Below are 26,991 nucleotides of genomic sequence, written 5' to 3'. Positions count from 1 at the left end.
GCTCAGCTATTAGCCAGCTGTCATCAGCAAACTGTAGCTAGCTAATGTTAGCTACAGTAGAGGCAATGAGCATTAAATACCTATAAATATGACTACAAATCATTCAGATTACAAAGACAAAACGACACATTTGCTAGTAATATGTAACAGGAGTATAAATACCAACAAAAACATAAAGATCACCTCAGAGTTCTTGAGCTGCAGTCTTTGCTGACCTCAAATCTCTGTTCTGTTATATATATATATATACGTATATATATATATACGTATATATATATATACGTATATATATATACGTATGTATATATATATATACGTATGTATATATATATATATATATATATATATATATATATATATATATATATATATATATATATATATATATATATATATATATATATATATACGTGTATATATATACGTGTATATATATATATATATATATATATATATATATATATATATATATATACATATATATATATATACGTATATATATATACGTATATATATATATACGTGTGTGTGTATATATATACGTGTGTGTATATATATATATACGTGTGTGTATATATATACGTGTGTGTATATATATATATATATACGTGTGTGTATGTATATATATATACACGTGTGTGTGTATATATATATATACGTGTGTGTATATATATATATACGTATATATATATATATACGTGTGTATATGTATATATATATATATACGTATATGTATATATATATATATACGTGTGTATATGTATATATATATATACGTGTGTATATGTATATATATATATATATATATATACGTGTGTATATGTATATATATATATATATATATATACGTGTGTATATGTATGTATATATATATATACGTGTGTATATGTATATATATATATATACGTGTGTATATGTATATATATATATATATACGTGTGTATATGTATATATATATATACGTGTGTATATGTATATATATATATATGTGTGTATATGTATATATATATATACGTGTGTGTATATATATACGTGTATATATATATATACGTGTATATATATATATACGTGTATATACGTGTATGTATATATATATATATACGTGTATATATATATATACATATATATACGTGTATGTATATATATATATACACGTGTTTATACGTGTGTTTGTGTACATTAAGTACACGTAGCCAAAAGGCGCTAAATCCATCATTTCAGCCAAAAGGCGCTAAATCCGGGAAAAAAAAAAATTAAAAAATATATATAAAATACATGGTGTGTGCAGGATTTTTATAGCATGCATTTTTATGACCTATATTCATAGCTCTTTCATTTGCAATATAGACTTGATGACCAAATAGATTGATATGTGCGTAATTAAAAATCATTGATTTTCTCGAAATCAGTCAAAATGGATTTAGCGCCTTTTGGTTGCAAGCTCTTCATATATATATACAGTGAAGAAAATAAGTATTTGAACACCCTGCTATTTTGCTATTTCTCCCACTTAGAAATCATGGAGGGGTCTGAAATTTTCATCGTAGGTGCATGTCCACTGTGAGAGAGATAAACTAAAAAGAAAAATCCAGAAATCACAATGCATGATTTTTTAACAATTTATTTGTGTGATACAGCTGCAAATAAGTATTTGAACACCTGTGTATCATCTAGAATTCTGACCCTGAAAGACCTGTTAGTCTGCCCATTAGAAGTCCACCTGCACTCCATGTATCATCCTGAATCAGATGCACCTGTTTGAGGTCGTTAGCTGCATAAAGACACCTGTCCACCCCATACAATCAGTAAGACTTTAACTTGTAACATGGCGAAGACCAAAGAGCTGTCCAAAGACACCAGAGACAAAATTGTACACCTCCACAAGGCTGGAAAGGGCTACGGAGCAATTACCAAGCAGCTTGGTGAAAAAAGGTCCACTGTTGGAGCTATCATTAGAAAATGGAAGAAGCTAAACATGACGGTCAATCTCAATCGGAGTGGAGCCCCATGCAAGATATCACCTCGTGGGGTCTCAATGATTCTAAGAAAGGTGAGGAATCAGCCCAGAACTACACGACAGGACTTGGTCAATGACCTGAAAAGAGCTGGGACCACCGTTTCCAAGGTTACTGTAGGTAATACACTAAGACGTCATGATGTGAAATCATGCATGGCACGAAAGGTTCCCCTGCTTAAACCAGCACATGTCAAGGCCCGTCTTAAGTTTGCATATGACCATTTGGATGATACAGAGGAGTCATGGGAGAAAGTTTTATGGTCAGATGAGACCAAAATAGAACTTTTTGGTCATAATTCCAATAAGCGTGTTTGGAGGAAGAAGAATGAAGAGTACAATCCGAAGAACACCATCCCTACTGTGAAGCATGGGGGTGGTAGCATCATGCTTTGGGGGTGTTTTTCTGCACATGGGACAGGACGAGTGCACTGCATTAAAGAGAGGATGACTGGGGCCGTGTATTGTGAGATTTTGGGGAACAACCTCCTTCCCTCTGTCAGAGCATTGAAGATGGGTCGTGGCTGGGTCTTCCAACACGACAACGACCCGAAGCACACAGCCAGGAAAACCAAGGAGTGGCTCCGTAAGAAGCATATCAAGGTTCTAGCATGGCCCAGCCAGTCTCCAGACCTGAACCCAATCGAAAATCTTTGGAGGGAGCTCAAACTCCGTGTTTCTCAGCGACAGCCCAGAAACCTGACTGATCTAGAGAAGATCTGTGTGGAGGAGTGGGCCAAGATCCCTCCTGCAGTGTGTGCAAACCTGGTGAAAAACTACAGGAAACGTTTGACCTCTGTAATAGCAAACAAAGGCTACTGTACCAAATATTAACATTCATTTTCTCAGGTGTTCAAATACTTATTAGCAGCTGTATCACACAAATAAATTGTTAAAAAAATCATGCATTGTGATTTCTGGATTTTTCTTTTTAGTTTATCTCTCTCACAGTGGACATGCACCTACGATGAAAATTTCAGACCCCTCCATGATTTCTAAGTGGGAGAAATAGCAAAATAGCAGGGTGTTCAAATACTTATTTTCTTCACTGTATATATATATATATACACACATATATATATATATATATATATATATATATATACACACACATATATATATATACACACACATATATACACGTGTATATATAACATGAGTGGAAATATGACAATGGGGTGTTATGCTCTAACTACCAAAATATTCCACTTATAAATAAGGAATCCTATTTGATGGAAATTCTCATCATGATCGTCTCTGAAACCAATATACATGAGGGATTACTGTGTAGTTTCTAGCATATAGTACTACCACACACACACATATGTGCACACACTTGCACCCCACCCATCCTTGCTTCTTTGTCTCTCTCTCTTCTTGTCACCTCCAGCTGCTTCCTTTTGTGGGATAAAATTAGCACTAGCACATTTTTCTCTCTAAAGTTGCTGAAGTTCGAAATACTGATATGTATACGTATGTCTTCCAACTTGATTGGGTTTTGATAAAGAGGTATGTAGAGCTGGATGTCCTCACATAAACACCTTGCAGGATGTAAAATAGTATTGTTTTGCATGTATATTAGTGTGTAAACACACATTTCAATGCCTGCATCGTCTGAGGTTCAGTGGAACCTCTACCCCTAGCAAGTTGCCTCTGACTGTGTTCTGTACATCAGTAAGTTAACCAATGCAAGGCATTCGGAGGATGGAAAATCTACTGCGGGGGTCCACTGTACAATACACTTACTTCAAGTTCCATTTGAGTTGCAGCTGGTTTTCCAGGACTCACTACAGTTTTTTTTTGTGCTCATGTTTCCTGTGTAGGATGGCAACTCTGCTGAGCAAATTCAGGATAGACTTCTCAGACATCACTGTGCTGGGAGATATAAACACGAAGCCCAAAAAAGAACAGTAAGTACTTCCCGTATTCCTATACGGATGTCCCTGTCCACTGTATATGCACTATATGTCCAGCTAATTTTCCCCTTGACCTGTTACATCACATATAAACAAAGCACCTCACCCATTATTGCCAGGTCCGCTTGTTATAAGCGACTTTGGGATTGTTTCTTTCACACTGTAAAAAAATCCAAGTTGACTCAACTTAAAATAATTTGTAACCTCGCTGCCTTAAAATTTTGTTTAAATCTAGCAAATTATTTTAGGTAATTTCAACTCACAACAAAGTTTCTCCAACTTAAAAGATCAAGTTCAAGTGACTTATTGCTTTGTTTCGGGAACTTTCTTTATTAGGTCAAATAAACAAATATTTTTGTTGTATAAACAATGGAAGTCAAGTAATCTCAACTCACTTTTAATTTAGTCTAACTAATTAGTTCAAGTAAATTCAACTCACAATTAAATTGAAATTAATTGAAATAATTTGTTAACCTGATTTGAAAATGAGTTGAGATTACTTGATTTACATTGTTGATACAACCAAAATATTTGGTTATTTGACCTAAAAAATGAAGTTCCCACAACAAATCAACAAATCCAAACAACAGGCGAACCTGCAGGTTCAACTTACTTTTAAAATTCACCTGCAAATTCCCAAGTTCCCTTTTGGATATGGTTGTCAACGATTGCAGAGCACAAGGGCTAACTCACAATACAGGAACTCGCACACGAGCAAGCAGGCAGTTTCCCAGATTAAGCCTTAAATTAGTTATTTATGTTCAGCAATCTTGTATTATTTTCTAAAGCACGGCTGTGGTTTCCGTTGTATAGGGTGGCCGCCTTTGAGGAGCTGATTGAGCCCTATCGGTTGAAGGAAGACGACATGGAGCAGGAGGCAGCTGAGCGTCTGAAAAACAGTGAGCCGTGGAGGATTACCGACAATGAGTTGGAGCTCTATCGTGCCAAGGTCTGTTTTGTATTTGATTGTACATATGCCATTACAAGTCCACATTTCATATGGAAATCTCATTTGAGATAATTGTTGCATTTTGGGCGGCACGGCGGACCGAGTGTTTAGCGCGCAGACCTCACAGCTAGGAGACCAGGGTTCAGTTTCACCCTCGGCCATCTCTGTGTGGCGTTTGCATGTTCTCCCTGTGCATGCGTGGGTTTTCTCCAGGTACTCCCAGTTTCCTCCCACATTCCAAAAACATGCTAGGTTAATTGGCGATTCCAAATTGTCCATAGGTATGAATGTGAGTGTGAATGGTTGTTTGTCTATATGTGCTCTGTGATTGGCTGGCCACCAGTCCAGGGTCTACCCCGCCTCTTGCCCGAAGACAGCTGGGATAGGCTCCAGCACCCCCTGTGACCCTCGTGAGGAAAAAGCGGTAGAAAATGAATGACTGTTGCATTTTGGACAGACAGAAAAAGGAGCAGAATAAGGACTAATGGAATACAGTAGTCCGTGTTTACCGTGGTTTACTGGTTCCAGAGGGTTTGGATCTCCCTTAGGGCAGCTCTATGTGGAGTTTGCATGTGCTCCCCGTCTGTGTGTTTTAGTTGAGAAACTTTGCGGGAAAATAGAATTCATAATGAGGGTTGACTAATTTTGAGTGCATCTGGATCCAGTTCTGTCTAGACGGTTACCCAAATTTGACACACATATATGTGTGTCAAATTTGGACATATTAGGACATATATGGATGTATAAACTACAGTTTATACATCCATATATGTCCTAAGCTTTTTATCACCTGTATGTATACATTATTACTGAATTCAATATTATGTTTTTAACATTTTATTTGGATACTTTTATGAAATATTTTGTTTTTCCAGACTAATCGTCAGATCAGACTCAACGAACTACTGAAGGAGCACTCCAGCACAGCCAACCTCATCGTCATGTAAGCCATTTTGGTCTTTTCGTGCGCGTGTATATATGTGTGTGTGTGTGTGCGTGTGTGCGCACGCGCGATCGTTCAGATGTTTTATAGTTGATACATACATGAAGCACAGTAATCCACCTCTACATTGTGCTTCAAATGTATCAGCTTCACTTAATAAATATGCTATTTTGTCGTTCAATATGGCCTTTTATTAGTCAAAAACACGGCCAAGTTAAACATTTCATGCATAAAAATGGCTAAATGAACTGAAATGCTAATTTAAGGCATTCAGAAAACCCATTGAAGGACATATTGTAAGATGTACTATTCTTTCGAAGATGCAACAATATTAAAGATTCCTGGATCCAGACGGTGAGCCAGATCACCCCCCCCCCCCCCAATCAGTTTTCCATATCCTATTCCTGAAAATGTCATTCAAATCCATTCCGAACTTTTCAAGTTTTTTTGAACATAAACAGATAAAGACCATCAAAAATATAACTTTCTTGGCGGGGGGGGGGACTAAAAAATGCTGAATTGTGAATGTGCTGGGATCCACCATACAATGTGTCTTTGTGGGGGGGTTTTCCATCACATATCACATATGACGTCAGTTGATCCTCTTTGTGTTTGACCCCCGTCAGGAGCCTACCACTGGCCAGGAAGGGTGCAGTGTCGAGCGCTCTGTACATGGCCTGGCTGGAGGTGTTGTCAAAGGACCTGCCCCCCATCCTCCTGGTACGCGGCAACCACCAGAGTGTCCTAACCTTCTATTCTTAAAAAAATACACAAGGAGAATGTCTCGCATCCACCTAGTGTCTGTTAGTGGAGCCACTTTTCTATATATATACGTATATATCCAGTACATATATACAGTATATCCCTTCCAGTTCCAGTCCAAACATAAGTATGTACCATGCGCACGTTTTAAAATCAAGCAAGAAGAATAAAGTTGAAGGATGGGGAAAAGACCCAGTTCGAGTAGGGTTGGGGTGCTTTTAAAAATGTACCAACTCTCCTCCTTTTTATCTGTTCCCTGCAACCTTTGTACATTCTCTCCAATTTCTTCTGATTCATGGAAATGATGGGGTTCTCCGAAATGGACGGATGTGTGGTTTTTCAAAGCGGTTCTTTTGCACCAACTGTTACCGTATGATGTGGAATATGTTGCGGCCACACTTGTTGTTCGCTTTATTTGACGAGTTTTAATGTTTGTGAAGCGGCGAGGACCCCCCCCATCTCCCTCATCCCCCCCCAAAAACGCCGTTTTCCCTGGAATGTTTGGAGACAAGCATGGAGAAAGAATGCTTTGCGACACCTTTTTAAAGCCTTATGGATGTGCCTTCCAGTTGAATCAGATGATAATAATCTCTATTTAGATGAGGAGAACACTTATTATATTGCTTCATAGTTAGGTTTATTGATTTATCAACTTGATTCTTTCTTAGTAGCGTGAACTGCATGAATTTATTCAACATGTTAGTGATGGCATCAAGACTTTCTGCCAGTTCTTCCCCCTTCGTCAGCCCGTGTCTGGGGCCATAGTGCTTTTCTTTTCATAGTCTTCCTTTGAAAAGATCTTATTTTTGATGCCTCAACTACTCTGCAAAAGACACTATTAAGCTCATAGGCAAAGTGCCTAACATGCATAGAATTTTTTTGGGTCTTTTTTTGGCTGACTTATTTTGTCGCTGTGTCACATGACGAGTAGCCTCTCCTATGTAGCTGCCGATCAACTAAATGCTCTCATTCAACAAATGCTTTGTTTCCTGCATTGTTTGTCCTCTGAAAACTTTGCCTTAATACCACCGCACCGCTTTCACCATTTGGAAGCCATACCAGATACTGTCGCTCACGTCATGTTCACTCTAAAGTGGCCGCTTCAGCAGACGGCAACATCAGTCCGTTTATCGGTCGATGCATGTTGGGAGTAACGGCATTTTCAACTAACGGGTAATCTAATTAATGACCTAACCGACATGAAATGTGCTGCATTAAATGGCCTGATGTGACGTTCGCGAACATTCATTTGAATGGCTCGCCGAAGGAGTAATGACAATCCATTGGCAAGTCGAGGAATAGAATATATAAGAGCAAGGGAGTTGGATTTCAACTTTTACTCAAAAGAGCTGTTCAAAAGACTCCACTCGTTCGTGAATGTCACACAAAGAGAACTCGCTGCAACTGAATGTTGAGTCTGTTGAGTTAAGTGTCGTTTTCAGGACGAAGTACAGGCAGTACTTCTACTACTGTGTCATTGGTGTAAAAGTGGAGAACATGCGTGTGAAGTCTACGTGGTGTTCGATTCCAAAGTGTTTGTTCAAGTCCGTTGTAAATCCAAACGTCAACACCACTGCAAAGCTAAATCCCAATTTTTGACATATTTGACATAGATGTAATTGCCCAACACATCCTTATTGCTCGTGTGCCGATTTGTTGTTGTCGAAATCAGTAAAAACACAATAAAAAAGGCTGGGATGGAAAACAGAACGTAAATACAGAGTTTCACCATAGTGCTGCTTTTATGGTAAACTTCTTAGCTCTGCTAACAAAACCCTCCCATCTGAACTCCAAAATCCGAAGTGACTGCCTTCGGTTAAGTCGCCATAAACGGCTTCCACTGTAATCCACTACCACAGACGTGTACTCCGTCCACCGTGTCCCTCGTGTTGCTTCCTGTAACTCTACCAGCTGGTAGAGCGCTGATAGAACACATAGAACACATTCCAGCACTACGCTTTAGATGGACTCGCGCTGTGGCCCCACCCCCTTTTGCCATCTGGATGTACGATGAACTGCTGGCTGGAGAATGAACGTCACACGTTCGGAAGGCTGTGAATCATGTGACGGAATGTGTCAAGTCAGGAGCAAACTTTTACCTCTATGCATTTCACTTTGTGTCGCTGACGTCCTTGTAATAAAAGGCCATCTCTCCATTGGCTTCACTTCATTTCCTCCTTTCAAGAACTACCTATTCATGCCATTATTTGTGTCACGTGGGGATAATAATCCATGATTTGATGTATTGATTGTTCAATTGTTTGGAATTAATTGTTAATTAATCTTGTTGAATAAAATGGAGTGCGCTCTCGGCTACTGTATTACCCCTCTACACTACTATTCTCCATTAAACTGAAAGATTCTGACATAATTCATTACTTAACTGCATATTCTTATCAAAGCAGTCAAAAAGCTGCTACTGCATGCTGATTAGACAGCATGGTTATTGCACAGGTGTGCTTTTGGCTGGCCGCAATAAAAGGACACTCCAAAATGTTAAAAGTTCTTAGGCAGTCACTAACTTCCTTGATACTTGTGGCATCTGTGCCATTTTGTGTGCTGTGGAATAAATGTCCACATTTTGGAGTGGCCTTTTATTGTGACCAGTCCTAGGCAGTTACTAAAAGAGTCTGCCCTTATTTTGAATTTTGACATGTATTCCTTGTTAGAAAGAGCAAGTAAAAAGTAATGAAAACATTGAATGGCTGGAAGTTTAAAGATGGTCCCCTGAAAAGGTTACACAATAGCTTTTTAAAAAAAAGAAATAATGTTATTTCATGGCTCACAGCTAGGAGACCTAAGTTCAATTCCACCCTCGGCCATCTCTGTGTGGAGTTTGCATGTTCTCCCCGTGCATGCGTGGGTTTTCTCCGGGTACTGCGGTTTCCTCCCCCATTCCAAAAACATGCTAGGTTAATTGTGATTGGCTGGCGACCAGTCCAGGGTGTACCCTGCCTCTCGCCCGAAGACAGCTGGGATAGGCTCCAGCACCCCGATAAGCGGTAGAAAATGAATGAATGAATAATGTTGTTTCATGTGGCCTATTGTAGCAACTTTAATCTTTTTTGCCCCATTCAAGCATAAAAGTGAAGTAAAAAATACAAATAAAAGGCATTCAGAAGATGAATTCAAAGCCAATGTGATGACATAGTGTTCTACAATGGTCACTAGGTGTCAGTAATGTTATAATGTTTGCTGACCAGACCTGATCACCAAAACAACAGGCTTTTATTGGGTTCCGCAAAATAATTACGTAAGTACGAATGACTAAGGCACTGAAATTTGGAGTAGTAACTGAGGAAATACTGAGTAATGGTATGGGGTTAACTACTGTCATTTTGTGTACCTTATTGTAAAGCAGGGGTCTCAAACTCAATTTACTTGGGGGCCACTGGAGCTAGGGTCTGGGCGAGACTGGGTCGCATCAGGTTGTCCAAAAAAACAAAACAAAAAAAACCTCATTTATTAAAAACAGAAAAATGAATAAACTTTGCTTTGGTTTCGATTTTCTACAAGAAAAGCTCTGATAAAACATTCCACTGTTCTCAAATATCTTACTTTTTATTTTTCTGCACAAAATAAGATGAAAAATAAATAAACAAATAAATCAATCAGTAATAAATGAATATAATAATAAAACGGCAAATAATAAAAACTTAAGAAACCACATATAGTTGGTGGGTAGACAAATGATTTTTTTCAGATTAAAATGAACAAAGCATTATTAGAGCCCTGTAGACATGACAAAACACGACTATAGTCACATTTATACTCTTTTTATTTACAACATATTGCGCAACTGCAGGGTCTTGAGACACATGCTAACTCGCAAACTAGAGAGCTAGCGACCTAAATGGTAGCTGTAGGAGCTATTTATTAGTGTGTTCCTAGGTTTCTGATATCTGTTGATTTATTTTTTGTTGTTGTTTTGTTTGGATTACTTGATATTTTCTTGTTATTTATTTATTTTGTTTATCTATCATATTTTGTTGGGGTTAATTAGTAGTTAATTTCTGGGTTTATTTCATTGGATAACACCCTGGGCACCTGCAATATATTTAGGTAGGCAGTGCTCACAGGACCAACATGCACCGGGGTGGGCCTATGATTTTTGTACCAGCACAAGAGAGGCAACAGGAAAAGGCCCTTGTTCCTTTTTTGTTTGTTTGCTTGCTTGGTAATAAAAGGAGAGAAGAAGAAACGGAACAAGATTGTTTGGACAATGACTCTTTTGCCTGCGTAAAACAAAACCCATGGTGCATCAGTGGCCTTTTGATTATAAGTTACGTTTATTATTTTAGTGAAGGACAAATAGCCACTACAGTAGCCTTCAAGTTATTTCCTTCAAACTTAAATAGCCAAAAACTTACCACTTCCACACGGGTAGGGAGGATAACTATTAACAGTTATTTAACCTTTAACATGAACATTAATCAAACGTAATAATTTTTTCTGGGTACATGATACCATACAGCATCCATATCAAACTTGCGCGGGCCGCACTAACATTAAACTTTCATATCAAGGCGGGGGCCTCAAACTAGTGTCACGGGCCACGTGTTTGAGACCCCTGTTGTAAAGTGTTCCCAAAAAACAATCTTGTCGGTCTGCATCGTAAAAAGTATCGCAAAAGTGACAATATGCCTTAAATTTCAGCAAAAAAATATATTAAAATATTTTTTTCTTTTATATATATATATTATATATGATGAGGAAACAGTAGCATAAAGTTGAAACGTTAAAGAAAAAAGTCATTTTTTATGTTGCAATATCAGGGAAAAAGTTTTTATTTTGGGAACATTAGGTTGGGGAAAAGTTGGGAAAAACGAGACGATATGGGAATAAAGTCATGTTATTACAAGAAGAAATTTTTTTAAAAAAGCAAACATTGAAAAAAACGGCTGTAATTTTTCGGAAAAAAAGCAGCAGAAAGCAGCCAATTAACTAGAATAAAATCTATTGTTACTATGAGTTGAAATATTAAATGAAATGTTTTTTTAAGTCATGATCTAAAAAGAAAACAATAAAATAAAGTTGGATTTTTTGGGGGAAAATTAGGTTGGGGGGGGGGAATAATTACAAGAAAATTGAATTCTAAAAAAATATGGGAAATGTAAATACTATATATTTGAGGACACTGGACAAACTGCTCTCCTTCACGGACAACCCCGCCCACCTACTCCATGGGACAAAAGAGGGGCAGTGGAGTTAATTTTCCAACACACTCCTCCAGGCCCGTACCCACAGTGAACGCTACAGGACATCATCCATTCCACACGCAATCCATCTCTCCAATTCCAGCCCTGACCTGAATGGACGGAACATTCATCTACACGTCCACTGGAGCTGAAACAGGCGATCTCCAGGTTGTCTCCAAGTCAAGCTCATGTTTCATACCCGACTCTTAAGTGGGCTGCATACGGGTGAACACGAACTCAAACCCTGTCTTGACTTCCCAAGATGAATTCAAACCAGAACATTCCCCGTGTCAATCATACTTTATTTCCTAGCACGACAATTGGCACGATGATGACGACGAGAATGACGCTCACAGACAAACCTATGACACACATGATTTTGTGAAGTCTTTTCCGTCGCTCTTCTGCTTGTTTTTTCTTCAGTAAGACATCAAACCCTGGTGTGTAAAGATCCTCCAACCAAAAGTCCAGATCTTTGGCTGTCTTCTCTTCATCCTGGGTGATCAGATAAGAACATACACAATAAGTCCCACCCACTACATTTAAAGGAAAATTATTATTTGTACATCTATAAGTGGCACTGGTGTATATGTATAACTAACAAATATACAAACATACCAATACGAGTTCCAAATAAATAAACTATTTAAAGGGCTGCACGACGGACCGAGTGATTAGCACTCAGGCTTCACAGCTAGGAGACCCGAGTTCAATTCCACTCTCATGTGGCATGTTCTCCCCTTGCATGCGTGGGTCTATATATGTCATCTATATATGTCTATACGTATGTGCCTTGTGATTGGCTGTCAACCAGTCCAGGGTGTACCCTGCCTCTCGCCCGAAGACAGCTGTGATAGGCTCCAGCACCCCCCACAACCCTTGTGAAGATAATGAATGATTTAATGTTTAATTAATTTCAATCGAGCAAAGCTTTTTGTTGGAGCACATGCTGCCTCTGTCCACCAGAGGAGTCCAGAGGGAAGCTGATGTCAACGCAGCTCCACAGAAGGCATCAATGAATGTGTTGCTGAGACGCAATGCATTATGGGAAAACCTTAAAATACTTGTTTAGTGTTCTTTGTAAGCTGACACCGTGAGTCAGACTTTTATATGAGTTGTGAGTTCACTCATAGCTCGAAAGAGCTGCCGTTTCCTTCACTGACTCACAAGTGATTCACCGGATTACTGGTCTTCTCCCATATTACCTGTAAAGAGTCTGTAAATCCGCCATGGCCTGTCTGCGTGGTGTACTCCTTGATGGTCCAGGACGGTTTGCATTTCTTCATGTCCACCGCATCCGTCGTGCTATACAAAGGGTTTGTTTTAACGTGGGACTGCTGGCTACCAGGAGTTGTGTGCTTCTCGAGGTATCGTTGTACAAACACCACAGAGTCCTCTTGGGAGGAGGACCACCTGCTTTTTATCTCCGTCCTTTGCTCCAACACTCCCTGTTGTTAGAAGAGACACAAATCATCATCAAGTACGTAAAGAACAGTGAGAGAAACAAAGGATCATCATGGTCATGTGACTCGTATTGTTCAGTTTCACCCTGACTCCATCCATCCATCCATTTTCCTCCGCTTATCCGGGTCCGGGTCGCGGGGGCAGCAGTCTTAGTAGGGAAGCCCAGACTTCCCGGTCCCCGGCCACCTCCTCCAGCTCCACCGGGAGGACACCAAGGCGTTCCCAGGCCAGCTGTGAGACATAATCCCTCCAGCGTGTCCTAGGTCTGCCCCTGGGCCTTTTCCCGGCTGGGCATGCCTGGAACACCTCACCAGGGAGGCGTCCGGGAGGCATCCGGACTAGATGCCCGAGCCACCTCAACTGACTCCTCTCGATGTGAAGGAGAAGCGGCTCTACTCTGAGCCCCTCCTGGATGGCTGAGGTCCTCACCCTATCTCTTAGGGTGAGTCCAGCTACCCTGCGGAGGAAACTCATTTCAGCCGCCTGTATCCGCCATCTCACCCTGACTGTCCCAGCTATTCTGGCAGGGAGCGTGGTTACATCCACATTGAATGAAACCTGAACCCGAGAATCCATTTAAAGCTAAATATCTACCACCCCGACCTGAAACATCTTGTGAGTAACCGGCAGCATCCTGACATCCAAATGAAGGAACTTCTGTGGGTGGTTGTTGTTTGGTAGAACAGGAACGTCCATTCTCACTCTGCCACGGCATTCACTCTGTCACGCTCTGTGGGCTCTTTTTCTATTTTACCACAGGAGTCACTCTGTAATAATAAATGAGGAGCAGCATATTGATGAGCCTGGATCACTTGCAGGTGTGTAAGGCAATATGCCGCTGAGTGAGGCGTAAGCTAGGGCTACTTTTACTTGTTATACAATAATAAAGCATCACTGTGGACATTTAAGGTCCACAATATTGTATATTCAGGCGCACGGTCGTCTAATTCAGTGATTCTTCATCATAGAGCCGAAACTTGGGCCTCAAGCGTCATTTACAGGAGGGCCGTGGGACTGCGTAGTAGGTTATCGACACCGGAAGTAGGCTAGCCGCTATGCTACTGTATGTTATCGGTGAGACGCTCAGTTGCAGTGTAGCTTCTGACCAAATGGTGGCGGTAATGTGTCAGTCAGTTGTTTAACAAGCTCACATAAGATCAGAAGATGTTTAACTACAACTAGCAATGGAGACGTTTTTAAAACCAATAAATGAAGACAAAAAAGGTGCCAGTGCCCCCCACTAAAGACTACATTTTTACGTAAGTACAATCCTGACTTCATAATAAAGGCTTTTTTTAAAATTAATTCTTTTATTAATAAGCCTGACTTTATTTTTTTTCTTGCTTGATTTGTTCCATGAATTATTAGCAAAAGTTAAGATAAAATTGATCAAAATCTTTGTGGTGATCACATTTTATCATGTCATTATTCATTAAACTTTATTCAGGTTTTAGCTAATTAGCTTGTTAACTGTGAGTGGATTTGATTTATTATTAAAAACAAATAAATAAAATCTATTAAATCTATAGGGTGTTAATATTTAATGGGCCCCGGGCCACTCTGCACTGAAAGAATCACCCCTCAACGTCAAAAAGGCGAAGAACCCCTGGCTCCTAAACCCTAACTCAGGGGTCTCAAACACGCGGCCCGCGGGCCAATTGCAGGACACTAGTTTGAGGCCCCCGCCTTGATATGAAAGTTTAATGTTAGTGCGGCCCGCGCAAGTTTGATATGGATGCTGTATGGTATCATGTACCCAGAAAAAATTATTACGTTTGATTAATGTTCATGTTAAAGGTTAAATAACTGTTAATAGTTATCCTCCCTATCTGTGTGGAAGTGGTAAGTTTTTGGCTATTTAAGTTTAAAGGAAATAACTTGAAGGCTACCGTTTAGGTCGCTAGCTCTCTAGTTTGCGAGTTAGCATGTGTCTCAAGACCCTGCAGTTGCGCAATATGTTGTAAATAAAAAGAGTATAAATGTGACTATAGTCGTGTTTTGTCATGTCTACAGGGCTCTAATAATGCTTTGTTCATTTTAATCTGAATTTTTTTTTGTCTACCCACCAACTGTATGTGGTTTCTTAAGTTTTTATTATTTGCTGTTTTATTATTATTATATTTATTTATTTATTACTGATTGATTGATTTTCTTTATCCTTGATTTGTTTATTTATTTTTCATCTTATTTTGTGTAGAAAAATAAAAATTAAGATATTTGAGAACAGTGGAATGTTTTATCAGAGCTTTTCTTGTAGAAAATCGGAACAAAAGCAAAGTTTATTCATTTTTCTGTTTTTAATAAATGCGTTTTTTGTTTTTTGAAAACCTGATGCGACCCAGTCTCACCCAGACCCTAGCTCCAGTGGCCCCCAAGTAAATTGAGTTTGAGACCCCTGCCCTAACTCAATACTCGTGAGAACGTGGCTGGAAAAAGAGAACGTTTCAGGCACAATGTAACCACAAGGTGGCATACGTGAGTCGAGTTTAGGATAGAAAATAGAGGCTTCTTGGCCCAGTCCTAACCCACTGTCACTTGGTTGGTGCAACACCATTGTTGTCCACACGTCGACGCCAGTGAGTCAAATTCTTGCGATTCTGATTCTTTTACTGAAGCATGCTCCTAGCACAAATGATGGCAATAAAAACTGGAGCTGGTGCAGTACTAAACTGTGTGTTTTTTCAACCTGAAGTGATAACAATATTTTGGAAACAGTTTACATGACAGCAATTACATGATCATATATAAAGAGATAATAGAGATAATAGAGTGACAAACAAATAAGTTTTAAACTAGATGAAGCTGAAATTAATGTTGAAATATCTTGCCCAATGAGGGTTGAACCAGCAACCACCACGGTTGGAAGCCAACCACTCTATGACCTGAGCCAAGTTCCCCTGCGCAGAATCAGGAGAATGTTATATGTAATATTACTTTTAAAAATAAATCCATTCCATTCGAACTCCTACTAAATTATGGGAAATGTGGGAATGAATAGAAAGCTCCGTTCTAAATGCAGAAGTGGGTGAGATATGTGGGAGGAGTTTATTGGGAGTGAAAATGTGGAAGCTGATTGTTAAAATGTACAAATATGTTGAACCACAGGGGCTGCATGGGGGCCAGCTAGGGGACAGGAGTTCGATTCCACCCTCGGCCATCACTGTGAGGAGTTTTCATGTTCTCCCCGTGCACGCGTGGGTTTTCTCCGGGTCCAAAAAACATGCTAGGTTAATTGGTGACTCCAACTTGATTGTCCATAGATATGAATGTGAGTGTGAATGGTTGTTTGTCTATATGTGCCCTGTGATTGGCTGGCAACCAGTCCAAGGGTGTACCTCGCCTCTCGCTCGAAGATAGGCTCCAGCACGCCTGCGACCCTCGTGAGGATAAGCGGTAGAAAATGAATGAATGAATGTTGAACCGCATGTGGCCTGAGTATCGAACCAGCAACCATCCTCTACCAGCTGAGTCATGCCACCCGGTTAAATAAAGTGGAATGTTACATTAATGAATGACGTAATGACGTTAACTGGCTCGTCAGCCTTCTAATCTGATATGGAGAAGCCAAAGTATGATGTCATTCACAGTTTGATTCCTACTGGTTTGACGAGTCAACATCATAGCTTGTGGAATGTTTTTACAAGGATTCATTGTGTACTTTATATAACACAGTACAGCAATCAAAGCAAACAAAGTATATGTACTGCAGCTCCTTTTATTTCGATTGCAGCCTGACTAGAAACCACAACAATCAGGTTTAAAGTGTTTAATGATGAAACCAAATACTTTGGTCCAGTACAGCAGTTCCCACGTTTCACCGAGGTTACTGTATGACATCCAGGACGCCAGAACAAACGTAAAAACGTGATCATTCCGCTTGGGAACCCTCTCTTTTCAGTTGCCATTGTCCACTCATACTTGAACACAGTTTAAGTACTCACCGCGAACGCATGACGATATAAGATGGGATCGGCGTTAAAGTGAAGCCAAGTACGGTGCGTTCAGGAATCAGTCATGGAAAAAAAAATGATTGGACCATTCTTGTTTGTACAGTTTCTTGTTGATTTTAATGGCTGCTACAAATGAAGGTACATTTGGAGGGACTGATATCATCACGACTGGAGTCCAAGTGTCATGACTCATGGCTCCAGTCCAATATTGATGACTTTGGACTGGACTTGAACTTGGAACTGACTCTGCAAACAAATGTACCTTTACTTGTAGCAGGCTTTCGTCTGATCATTTTTTTCCATGACTGTCAATATTGCCTTTCCGCAGTGCTGTAGAGCAGAGGTATTGCACCATCAACCAGTAGCTTGCAATGCCCGCAAATAGCAACCATTACCGTAACGATCACTGATGATGGACGGAAGGACGAGACCAGGAGGGATTGACAACAACAGTCCCGCTGTCAATCATTTCTCTCAGGATTCAGTCTTCTTGGATGACTTCAGCATTTCCTCCCCAAAGTACTGACCGCCGTTTGCGCCCACCATGTCGTCTATCTTCTTAATCAGACGTACCACCTGAGATCTGTTCCTTCTTTTCTTATTGTTGAAGACGTGGTAGCGGTTCCCGCATTTGTTCAGCACATCTCGAAGTTGTGGGTGGCTGTTTTGCACGTATTGTGTTATGTTTCTTCCCTGAAGCTCGTCGCCCCGCGTGAACAGGACCATCATGTAGCGGTACAACGCTTCACCAAAGATTTTCTCCAGCGCTTCCACACACTTGGCTTCTACGTCAGTAAACCTGCCGATCTGCATCACGAGCAGGAAGACGTGGGGGCCGGGGGAGGTCACCTGGATGCATTTTTTAATCTCTGTCTTTATATTCTCAGCATCTTTTGAAGTGTCCAGAATCCCCGGCGTGTCGGCAACGTGAACCTTTCTCCGACAGTTGACGCGTTCTTTCTCGCAGTACTTCGTCAGCGACTGTGCACTCGTTGAAGACAGGAAGACTTTTTTACCCACGATGGTGTTACCAACAGCGCTCTTCCCAACACCGGTCCTCCCGATCAGCACGATTCGAAGGGGGTCACCTGCAGACAGAAATGTATGTACGTTGTAGGAATATACCAACTACTTAGACGTGTGAGTTCTACCTTTGGGGATGGAGTAGTGGATGCCCATCTTGCTTCCTGATAGAGACTGGAAGCAACACAGCTGACTCTTTCGGTTTTGATGGAGAACTCCACCCCTAAGTGGTATTCCTGTACCGCATGCTTTGGTCTGAATACTTTCTTAAGCTCAGTGAAGCTTGCTGAACCAAAATGCATCACAGATCACCGCGTAAGTAATTCAACTCCTAAATGATTCTAAACAGGATGTTGTTGTTGACATGAAGGAATGACCTTCTCCATTCAGTAGTTTGGTTGTGGATGTTGGTGGACTTAATGTGAGAAAAGGTTGATTCCACCCTCCTGGAAGGGACCGTGTCTTAATCACATGTTTGTGACCTTTTGTTTTCGTCTTTTGGTGTCTTTCTCATGACTTGGCTCATTTGACACTAGCGTCCATCTACCCGAAACGTGCACTAACCGAATCAGTTATTGGATGCATGTTTTGGAGGATATGAATATGTGGGAAATGTTATTTATTTTGGCTGCACGGCGGTCCAGTGGTTAGCGCACAGACCTCACAGCTAGGAGACCAGGGTTCAATTCCACCCTCGGCCATCTCTGTGTGGAGTTTGCATGTTCTCCCCGTGCATGCGTGGGTTTTCTCCGGGTACTCCGGTTTCCTCCCACATTTCCAAAAACATGCTAGGTTAATTGGCGACTCCAAATTGTCCATAGGTATGAATGTGAGTGTGAATGGTTGTTTGTCTATATGTGCCCTGTGATTGGCTGGCTGTGATTGTCTGGCTTCTTGCCCGAAGACAGCTGGGATAGGCTCCAGCACCCCTCATGAGGATAAGTGGTAGAAAATGAATGAATGAACATTTCAATTGTTTGTTTACCAATCAGATCTCCGCTCAAATCATCTTGAAGCTATTATCTAAAGGCATAAATCTGAATTCAACAGTTACCATAAAAAATTGCTAGATTTGAAGCAAATATTCTTTGACTGGCGAGATAGGAGACCCCTGTGGACCCCCGCATCACCACCATAGGGCTAGACACATGCTAATGTTTATACGCATGAAACAAGCACATACAAATAGCCTTTGGCGCACATAGTAAATAGCATGACAACAGGAAAGCAAAATTGTTCAGTGACACTTGAAAAAATTCATACCTACCCCATGAACATGATACCATGGGACAAAAACAAGCTCCAGACTAACCACTGGCAATCAGTTTTAAGAGGCATTTATCGGAATATACGATCATGTGTTCCTTAACAAAAACTTAAAACAAACACAGCCAAAGGGAAAGATCCGGAGTCATTCTCAGGGAGAAGTGACTAAGTACTGGTCCACTGCAGGTACTTTATTTTATTGCCATTTATACAGCGTTACCTTGGTATACCAGAGTCCCAACTAATAAGTGTTTTCTTAGATGTCAGCCCGATTTGTTCCCAGGGTGGAGAAATGTACTGTTGTATTAAGATTCCTTTTATTAGTCTTCTCTAAAACAACAACAAACGAAATGACTGCCAGAACTGGATAATCAGGCTGTGATACTTTCACATGATGATCAGGATGTTTTCTTCCTTCCTGTACCTTTGTGTGTGTGTGCATGGGTAAATGGATAATGAACATATAAGGTTGCTTTGACCTTCACCGAAGAACATGATGGTTCCCAAAAGCACCCCAACATATTACCATGGTGAAAAGGGACATACAGGTATAGTGACTGAGGCAAACATACCTGCCCTCTCGGGGGCAGGTGTGAACCCAACAGGTTGTTGTTTCTAACATTCATTCATTCATTCATTTTCTACCACTTTTTCCTCACGAGGGTCGCAGGGAGGAGCTGGAGCCGATCCCAGCTGTCTTCGTTCAAGAGGCGGGGTACACCCTGGACTGGTGGCCAGCCAATCACAGGGCACATATAGACAAACAACCATTCACACTCACATTCATACCTATGGACAATTTGGAGTCGCCAATTAACCTAGCATGTTTTTGGAAACCCGAGTACCCGGAGAAAACCCACACAGAGGGTGGAATTGAACCCTGGTCTCCTAGCTGTGAGGTCTGTGCGCTAACCACTCGGTCCGCCGTGCACCCTTGTTTCTAACAGTCCACCTGGAATTATTTGTTATATTTAAAAAGGGTTCTTCAATCTGCTTGTATGTGTTTTGGGTCCTTTGTGTCCTGCTGTTGCAGTCTCAATGATAAAATATAATACAATATAAAATATAACTATATTCTTAAGAATTATTAATACATGCATTTCTACAATTATTTATACATAGCAAATGTAGCATGACACAATTATTACGTTTGAAAAAAATATATTTACATCGTTCTAAAATAAAAGAAAAGCGCGAGATGAAAGGTACCTCATCTCCACGCGCCGCCAAATCATCATCTTTGTTTCCGGTGCGTCTTGATGACGTGACCACCCCGAGTTGCCAGCAGGCACCGGTGGTCGTTGAGATGGTTACCCTCACGGAGCGCTGCCGTGGCGGCGGTGGAGGGTCTTTGTGGTCTCGGTGGTGGGTCCCGCTCTTACTGTTGTCCGCGTCCTCACTGCCGGTGGCCAGGGCCCTGGTGGAGGGTCTGTACTGCGGCACGGAGGTCTGCTATGATGTACTCGGGGTCACACGCGAGGCCCCCAAGGCTGAGATCGCTCGTGCCTACCGGCAGCTGGCCCGGCGGTACCACCCGGATAGGTTCAGGTCAGGAGATCCGGAGTTGAAGGGAGAGACTGTGGAGTCTGCCAATAAAAAGTTCCTCCTCGTTGCAACAGCATACGAGACGTTAAAGGTCGGTTCTCGTCGGTCCAATATTGTCCTTCACTGTTGTTAAACGTAATGTAGTGCTTCCTGTCTGTAAGACTAAGTTATACAGTGTATTTGTACACTATACTATGTGTTTATTTGCTTCAGACATGCAGTGTGGTGTAGTGGACATTAAGTGTGGTGGTGTTATCCCGATGCGCTGTTGAAGCAACATCTACCTGTTCTCATTTGTTAAAAATAAATAGCCTTCACTGAATTCCATGGGTCGTGTGGTTAGCACGCAGACCTCACAGCTAGGAGGACCAGGGTTCGATTCCACCCTCGGCCATGTTCTCCCCGTGCATGCGTGGGTTTTCTCCGGCTACTCCGGTTTCCTCCCACATTCCAAAAACATGCTAGGTTAATTGGTGACTCCAAATAGGTATGAATGTGAGTGTGAATGGTTGTTTGTCTATATGTGCCCTGTGATTGGCTGGCGACCAGTCCAGGGTGTACCCTGCCTCTCGCCCGAAGACAGCTGGGATAGGCTCCAGCACCCCCGCGACCCTTGTGAGGAAAAAGCGGTAGAAAATGAATGAATGAATGAATGAATTAATTCAATGAGAGAACTGTCCCTCAAAAGATTTGTTCTTATCACAGAGACGTTGCATGCCGTTGACAGGTGTCAGACACACTTCCTGATAAAGATCATTTAGCGTCTCAGTGACAGGTGAAACAGCAACTATCGGTCATGTGACTTTTTGTTAACGCGATAGGCTTTTTGTAGAATATTTTTGTAGTTAAATCATAGAAAACCTGTTTATGGCCTTCTGGACTAACACCCCATAATCACAATTACACTTTGAAATGAGCATTATATAGCAGTGAAATGAAACCTCCTGACAGTTCCCCATAACCCCACAGATGAGGTGTGTTAAGAAGCCATCTACAAAATACACAGACAGTCCCATCATGATGTGTTTATGTTCAACAACATGTACAACAGGTAGCGGTTCATCTATGGGGAACACTGTGATTGTAGACCTTCACAATAAAGGGAACAATATTTTTGTGACTTTGTGATTGTATTTTACGGTGCAGAGCTGCACTGACAAAATGAGTTTCATCCTACATTGAGGGATGATGCCTTAAAGTTCATTCTTGTCTGTACGCAGGATGAGGACACTCGCAGGGACTACGACTACATGCTGGACCACCCCGAGGAGTACTATCAGCATTACTACGCCTACTACCGCCGGCAGCTCACCCCTAAAGTGGATGTCAGGATCGTCATCCTGGTCACCATTTGTGCCATTTCTATATTCCAGGTACGACTGCAGAGGAGGCGTGTTTTAGCTCGACCACACTAACGCAACTCTGATCAATTCATTGCTTATTTCTTTTTTTTTTCCTCAGTTTGTGTGCATTTTCCGCATAGTGTGCAGAATGGTGTGCGTCCTGTCACCCACACTGCATGAGTACAACTGTACTCTTATATTTTTATCACAAAACATCATTGTTGGCGTCCTATTAGCATGCTAAAGCATGGAAACAGGAACCAGAAGTCAGCTCCATCACCCGTTTGTGACGCCATCAGCATGTTTTTATAGTTTTACAATTTTAGTTTTGGGAAATACTTTTATCTTCATTGAGGACGTTAATAATCATATCTAGGACTGCAGCTGTCGAAAATTTTAGTAATCGATTTTTCTACTGAAATTCTTTAATTTTCTACTGCTTAATCTCACGAGGGTCGCAGGCGTGCTGGAGCCTATCCCAGTTGTCTTCGGGCGAGAGGCGGGGTACACCCTGGACTGGTCGCCAGCCAATCACAGGGCACATATAGACAAACAACCATTCACACTCACATTCATACCTATGGACAATTTGGAGTCGCCAATTAACCTAGCATGTTTTTGGAATGTGGGAGGAAACCGGAGTACCCGGAGAAAACCCACGCATGCACAGGGAGAACATGCAAACTCCGCACAGAGATGGCCAAGGGTGGAATTGAACTCGAGTCTCCGAGGTGTGTGGCCTACGCGCAAATCATCCGCCATGCAGCCTTTACTGAAATTTTTGTCAATTAATCGATTAATCGGAACATATTTTTGCTTGTTTAAAGAGAAATAATCCACCTTATTTAGCAGCTTCGATAGCATCTCTAGTATGCTACTCTCCGTTAGCGGCTGCGGCAACAGGGGGAGATCGCTTCCGGTGGGAATCGGCGGCGGATCTTTGAAGACTTTTTCCGTGTCTATAATTGTGTCCGGAGTGCTTCGGCCCGAGCTACATGAGCTCCCAGGTACACTTCGATTCGAGGTACTTAGGCTGAGAGGTTCACTATTTTGTCCACGGGGTGAACCCTTCCCCTTGGATCTCCGCATAGTTGCGGTTGCTAAGCAACGCCTTGTCAACACCGACCGTTGTTAGCCTGATAGCTGGCTTTTACAACTGTTTTCGATATCTAGTGTTCGTTGGTATAGCGAATATAGTCCCTCACTACTCAATGTTACAGCCCGTAATGTCCCCACGAAGGTTCCGAGATGTTATGGAGGTTATGGAGGCTAAAAGCTGCCACCAGCTAGCTAGCCACCAGCTTGCTAGCTCGCCTTACAGTTTGTTGATGTGGTGAGTTCAGACCTCCCTTGTCCTGAATTAAGACAGAGTTCTCAGCAGGAAGTCCTTGTCAACAGGAAGTTGACAAGGACGGACATGGAATTATTTAACATTTAATAATGTTACATAATTTTTTCAGAAGGTTGAGTTTACTATGATGCAACAATGAAAATATTTCCATTTGTAAATAAGGAATCATACTTTACGGAAATTCACTGATTTAGCACATTAAACAATGGATTTATTGTATGTATAGAAATACAATAAATTGTAACACAGTTGGGGTTGGCTTTGGGGTGGCAGGGCACCCTTTAATATAATGGAAGGTGACACACTGGAATTAAAAACCGTATCATACTTTTTGTCCCTAACCAAGATTAAAACATGTCCCCTGATCCTCCAGTACTACAGTTGGCACAGCAGCTACAACGAGGCCATCAAGTACCTGGTGACGGTCCCCAAGTACCGGATCCAGGCAACCGCCATCGCCAAGGAACAGGGCCTCCTGAATCGGCCCAAGGAAAAGGGCAAGAACCGGCGCACCAAAGAGGAGATCCGGGAACAGGAGGAGGAGGTGATCCGTGACATCATCAAAACCAAGATCGACATCAAAGGAGGCTACCAGAAGCCCAAGCTGTCAGACATCCTGTTGTGTCAAATCGTGCTCTTCCCCTACTACCTGACCAACTACCTGACCTGGTATGCTTCCTGGATTTACCGCTTCACCCTCTGCAGGGAGGAGTACGGAGACCAGGAGAAGTTTTACATCATGAGGTCAGTTCTTCTTCAACTGGACGACTTTCTCACGTTCATTCTTACACTGGTATCATGTGTTTCATCCTCAGGAGATACATGAAGATGTCTCAGTCTCAGTTTGACAGTCTGGATGAAAGCACCAGACAGTCCTTCCTGGAAAAACGGCTCTGGATCAAGGAAAACTATGAGGTCTGCATGACGGTCCTCTATTTACCTTCTATTACTTTTATTACCATGACTTTATCTGTTCTTATTTTCTACATACCGATGGACGGAGCTGTTCTTTTTTCAGAGCGAGTAGGCAAATCCTGGCCCATCAATTTGCATAGTTCTGTCCCAAAAAATATGTTTTTGATAATGTTTTGTTTGAGATTTCCCATTCCCACTTTGTTTGGCAGGCCTTAAACGCACCATAGTTGTTGTGAGACACAAAATTGAAACTTACCACTTCTACACCATGACTCCGATTCTAACTGGACCTATACATTTTATAAAATCTAGTGTGTGTGTGGGTTGGTGGGGGTGGGGGGGTCCCGGAGCTGAATCGAAGCTAATAATTCCAACTGTCACTTTTCTTGAAAATATTCATTTGAGATTGGGGAAGAACATGAAGCGAGCAGGAGGAATAGACATATTTCTAGGCATCTCATCATAACCCCCATGAAAAGCAGACAGTACTGTATCACTGATTCCCATGTACCAAAGTCATGTTAAAGGTGTTAGTCCGGTGTGTGCTTTTGTACTTTTCCTATTGCATTCCACTGTCAACATGGCTTGTTAAAGTTAAAACAGCCATGATAGCCTTTTAGACTCGCTGCACTGAGGTTAGGTACCTCACTGATGTTAGACGCTTCACCTGGCATGGCCATTTTTCAAAGAAAACATACCCAACATTTTGTCCTGTAATGCTGCGACAGTCTAATAAGATTAGTTGACATCCCACACTGAATATTTGGTGTGATTGTGACAGCACAGCCCCTCTTTTGGCAGGGGTAATGTTCCATACCTTCGGGCACATGGCCAAAATCTATGACTAACTGATACAGGTTGCTCCTACAACCATAATCGCCTGCTAGCTGGATGTTGACGTTCTCCTCAGATTTTGGATCAATATTTACAATAAAAGCGACTTCTGTCTGGCTGAATTAGCCAATATACAGAGGTAGACTACAGTAAATAAGCCAGTCTAGTGCCTGTCTGACTGAACACCAACACCTCGTGGCCAATGTAGAATACACTTTGTATTTGTATTTTAGTTAATATAGCCATTTTTATGCTTGAAAATACTCCATTTAGGCCAGAAATGTTTGCCTCTGGCTTTTAATGTGACGTGAGAAGTTTCTTCCAGCTGTTGTAACGATTCCTCACGTGTATCCTCCAGCTGTACAGAGCAGAGCAGGAAGAGGAGATGAAGGTGAAGATGGCGACCGACCCGAGAATGAAGAGGTACAGACGCTGGATGAGGAATGAAGGACCGGGACGGCTGACCTTCATTGACGACTGACAGCCGCTGTCTAACAACATGCCATGTGGGGACTTACACCAAAAAAGACAAAGACAAACTTTATATTGTGAGAGATATTTTCATAGCAACAAGGCTTCATGCAAAAGAAGTGGAATCCAGTGTTTACATTTTATTCAGTACATTTCATTTGACTTCTGTTGAAGGCTTACAGTGGATCCCCGCATATTTGCAATCTGACACTTTTTTGTGCTTTTTGGCACACTGGTAACGCTTGAGTTGCACAGAAAGGAAACTAACTTGCTTGCTGACTCACACGTCACAAACCAACAGCAGCTCATCAACCTGAACGCCTATCTCACTCACGGTGCAACAGACCAGTACCACACGGACAATGCTTACACACTAATAACATACATGTAAAACAATACCAGCATTACTAGAATTTATAACCTGCCAAATGCACACTTCCCCAACATGATGTTACCCAGCATGCTTTGTGGGTTATAAGATTAGTACTATTGTTTTGCATAGTTATAAGTTCGGAAGCGTTTATTTCGATATTAGTTACATTGTGTGTTCCGCGTGTTCATTTTTGGTTGCACCGTGAGTCAGGGAGGTGTCTGCTTTGATCACCTCCTGTTAGTTTGTGTTAAGAGTGTCAAAATTGCCTTTTTTTTTTTATAGGTGTCTCAATAACGCTAATAGCGGAGATTATTGTATTTGGTCAACAATGTTTTCATCCAGCACAAAAAATACACACTGATGCTGTCCAAAGTATTGAACTCCCATTTCTATTGCAATTTTGATTTGATGGTTCATGCAAAATACTGCAAGTTTATAAACATTGCAAATAAATACAATTTGCAGTAAAGGTTGAATCGTTTTGAATGAAACATCAGCTATAAGAGGGGTGTCCAAAGTCCAGCCCGAGGGCCATTTGTGATCCGCAGATTGTTTATTGTGTAGCTGTATTACATCCCCATCAGTAGTGTAGCACATCAACGGTGACTTACCCCAGTCTGATTTCGGTGATGAGGAATGTAGTTCCAGTTAGTCGGTGGGGCCACTTGAGAGGG

At 41.3% G+C, this 26,991-nt stretch overlaps 4 protein-coding genes across 5 annotated transcripts in view; 2 read left to right on the top strand and 2 right to left on the bottom strand.

The window, feature by feature from the left end:
- Positions 1–8,905, top strand: part of slc12a2 (solute carrier family 12 member 2) — a 46,149-nt gene extending 37,244 nt beyond the window's left edge. For both annotated transcript variants that reach the window (XM_058059626.1, XM_058059617.1), the window contains 4 exons: positions 3,838–3,924; positions 4,744–4,879; positions 5,755–5,822; positions 6,449–8,905. In XM_058059626.1, coding sequence (XP_057915609.1) covers positions 3,838–3,924; positions 4,744–4,879; positions 5,755–5,822; positions 6,449–6,584 — 427 coding nt within the window. In that variant the 3' untranslated portion in view covers positions 6,585–8,905. The remainder of the gene's footprint in view (positions 1–3,837; positions 3,925–4,743; positions 4,880–5,754; positions 5,823–6,448) is intronic.
- A 3,167-nt stretch (positions 8,906–12,072) lies between these two features.
- Positions 12,073–14,163, bottom strand: LOC131104630 (major intrinsically disordered NOTCH2-binding receptor 1-like). Its single transcript, XM_058051999.1, has 3 exons — positions 13,850–14,163; positions 12,988–13,230; positions 12,073–12,277 (listed from the first exon to the last, which is right to left on the bottom strand). The coding sequence occupies exons 1-3, from the start codon at positions 13,940–13,942 to the stop codon at positions 12,077–12,079; spliced, it is 537 nt and encodes a 178-aa protein (XP_057907982.1). The 5' UTR covers positions 13,943–14,163; the 3' UTR covers positions 12,073–12,076.
- Positions 14,164–16,960: 2,797 nt separating this feature from the next.
- Positions 16,961–18,672, bottom strand: LOC131108625 (GTPase IMAP family member 7-like). The gene is made up of 2 exons (XM_058059783.1): positions 18,348–18,672; positions 16,961–18,284 (listed from the first exon to the last, which is right to left on the bottom strand). The coding sequence occupies exons 1-2, from the start codon at positions 18,373–18,375 to the stop codon at positions 17,671–17,673; spliced, it is 642 nt and encodes a 213-aa protein (XP_057915766.1). The 5' UTR covers positions 18,376–18,672; the 3' UTR covers positions 16,961–17,670.
- A 2,051-nt stretch (positions 18,673–20,723) lies between these two features.
- On the top strand, positions 20,724–26,786 carry dnajc25 (DnaJ (Hsp40) homolog, subfamily C, member 25). Its single transcript, XM_058059745.1, has 5 exons — positions 20,724–21,121; positions 22,251–22,403; positions 24,098–24,468; positions 24,540–24,639; positions 25,832–26,786. The coding sequence occupies exons 1-5, from the start codon at positions 20,792–20,794 to the stop codon at positions 25,952–25,954; spliced, it is 1,077 nt and encodes a 358-aa protein (XP_057915728.1). The 5' UTR covers positions 20,724–20,791; the 3' UTR covers positions 25,955–26,786.
- Positions 26,787–26,991: the final 205 nt, after the last annotated feature.

This window comes from Doryrhamphus excisus, chromosome 2 (assembly GCF_030265055.1).
Source record: "Doryrhamphus excisus isolate RoL2022-K1 chromosome 2, RoL_Dexc_1.0, whole genome shotgun sequence".
Lineage (NCBI taxonomy): Eukaryota > Metazoa > Chordata > Actinopteri > Syngnathiformes > Syngnathidae > Doryrhamphus > Doryrhamphus excisus.
The sequence above is the reverse complement of the archived record's forward strand: the minus strand, read 5'-3'. Positions and strand labels throughout refer to the sequence as shown.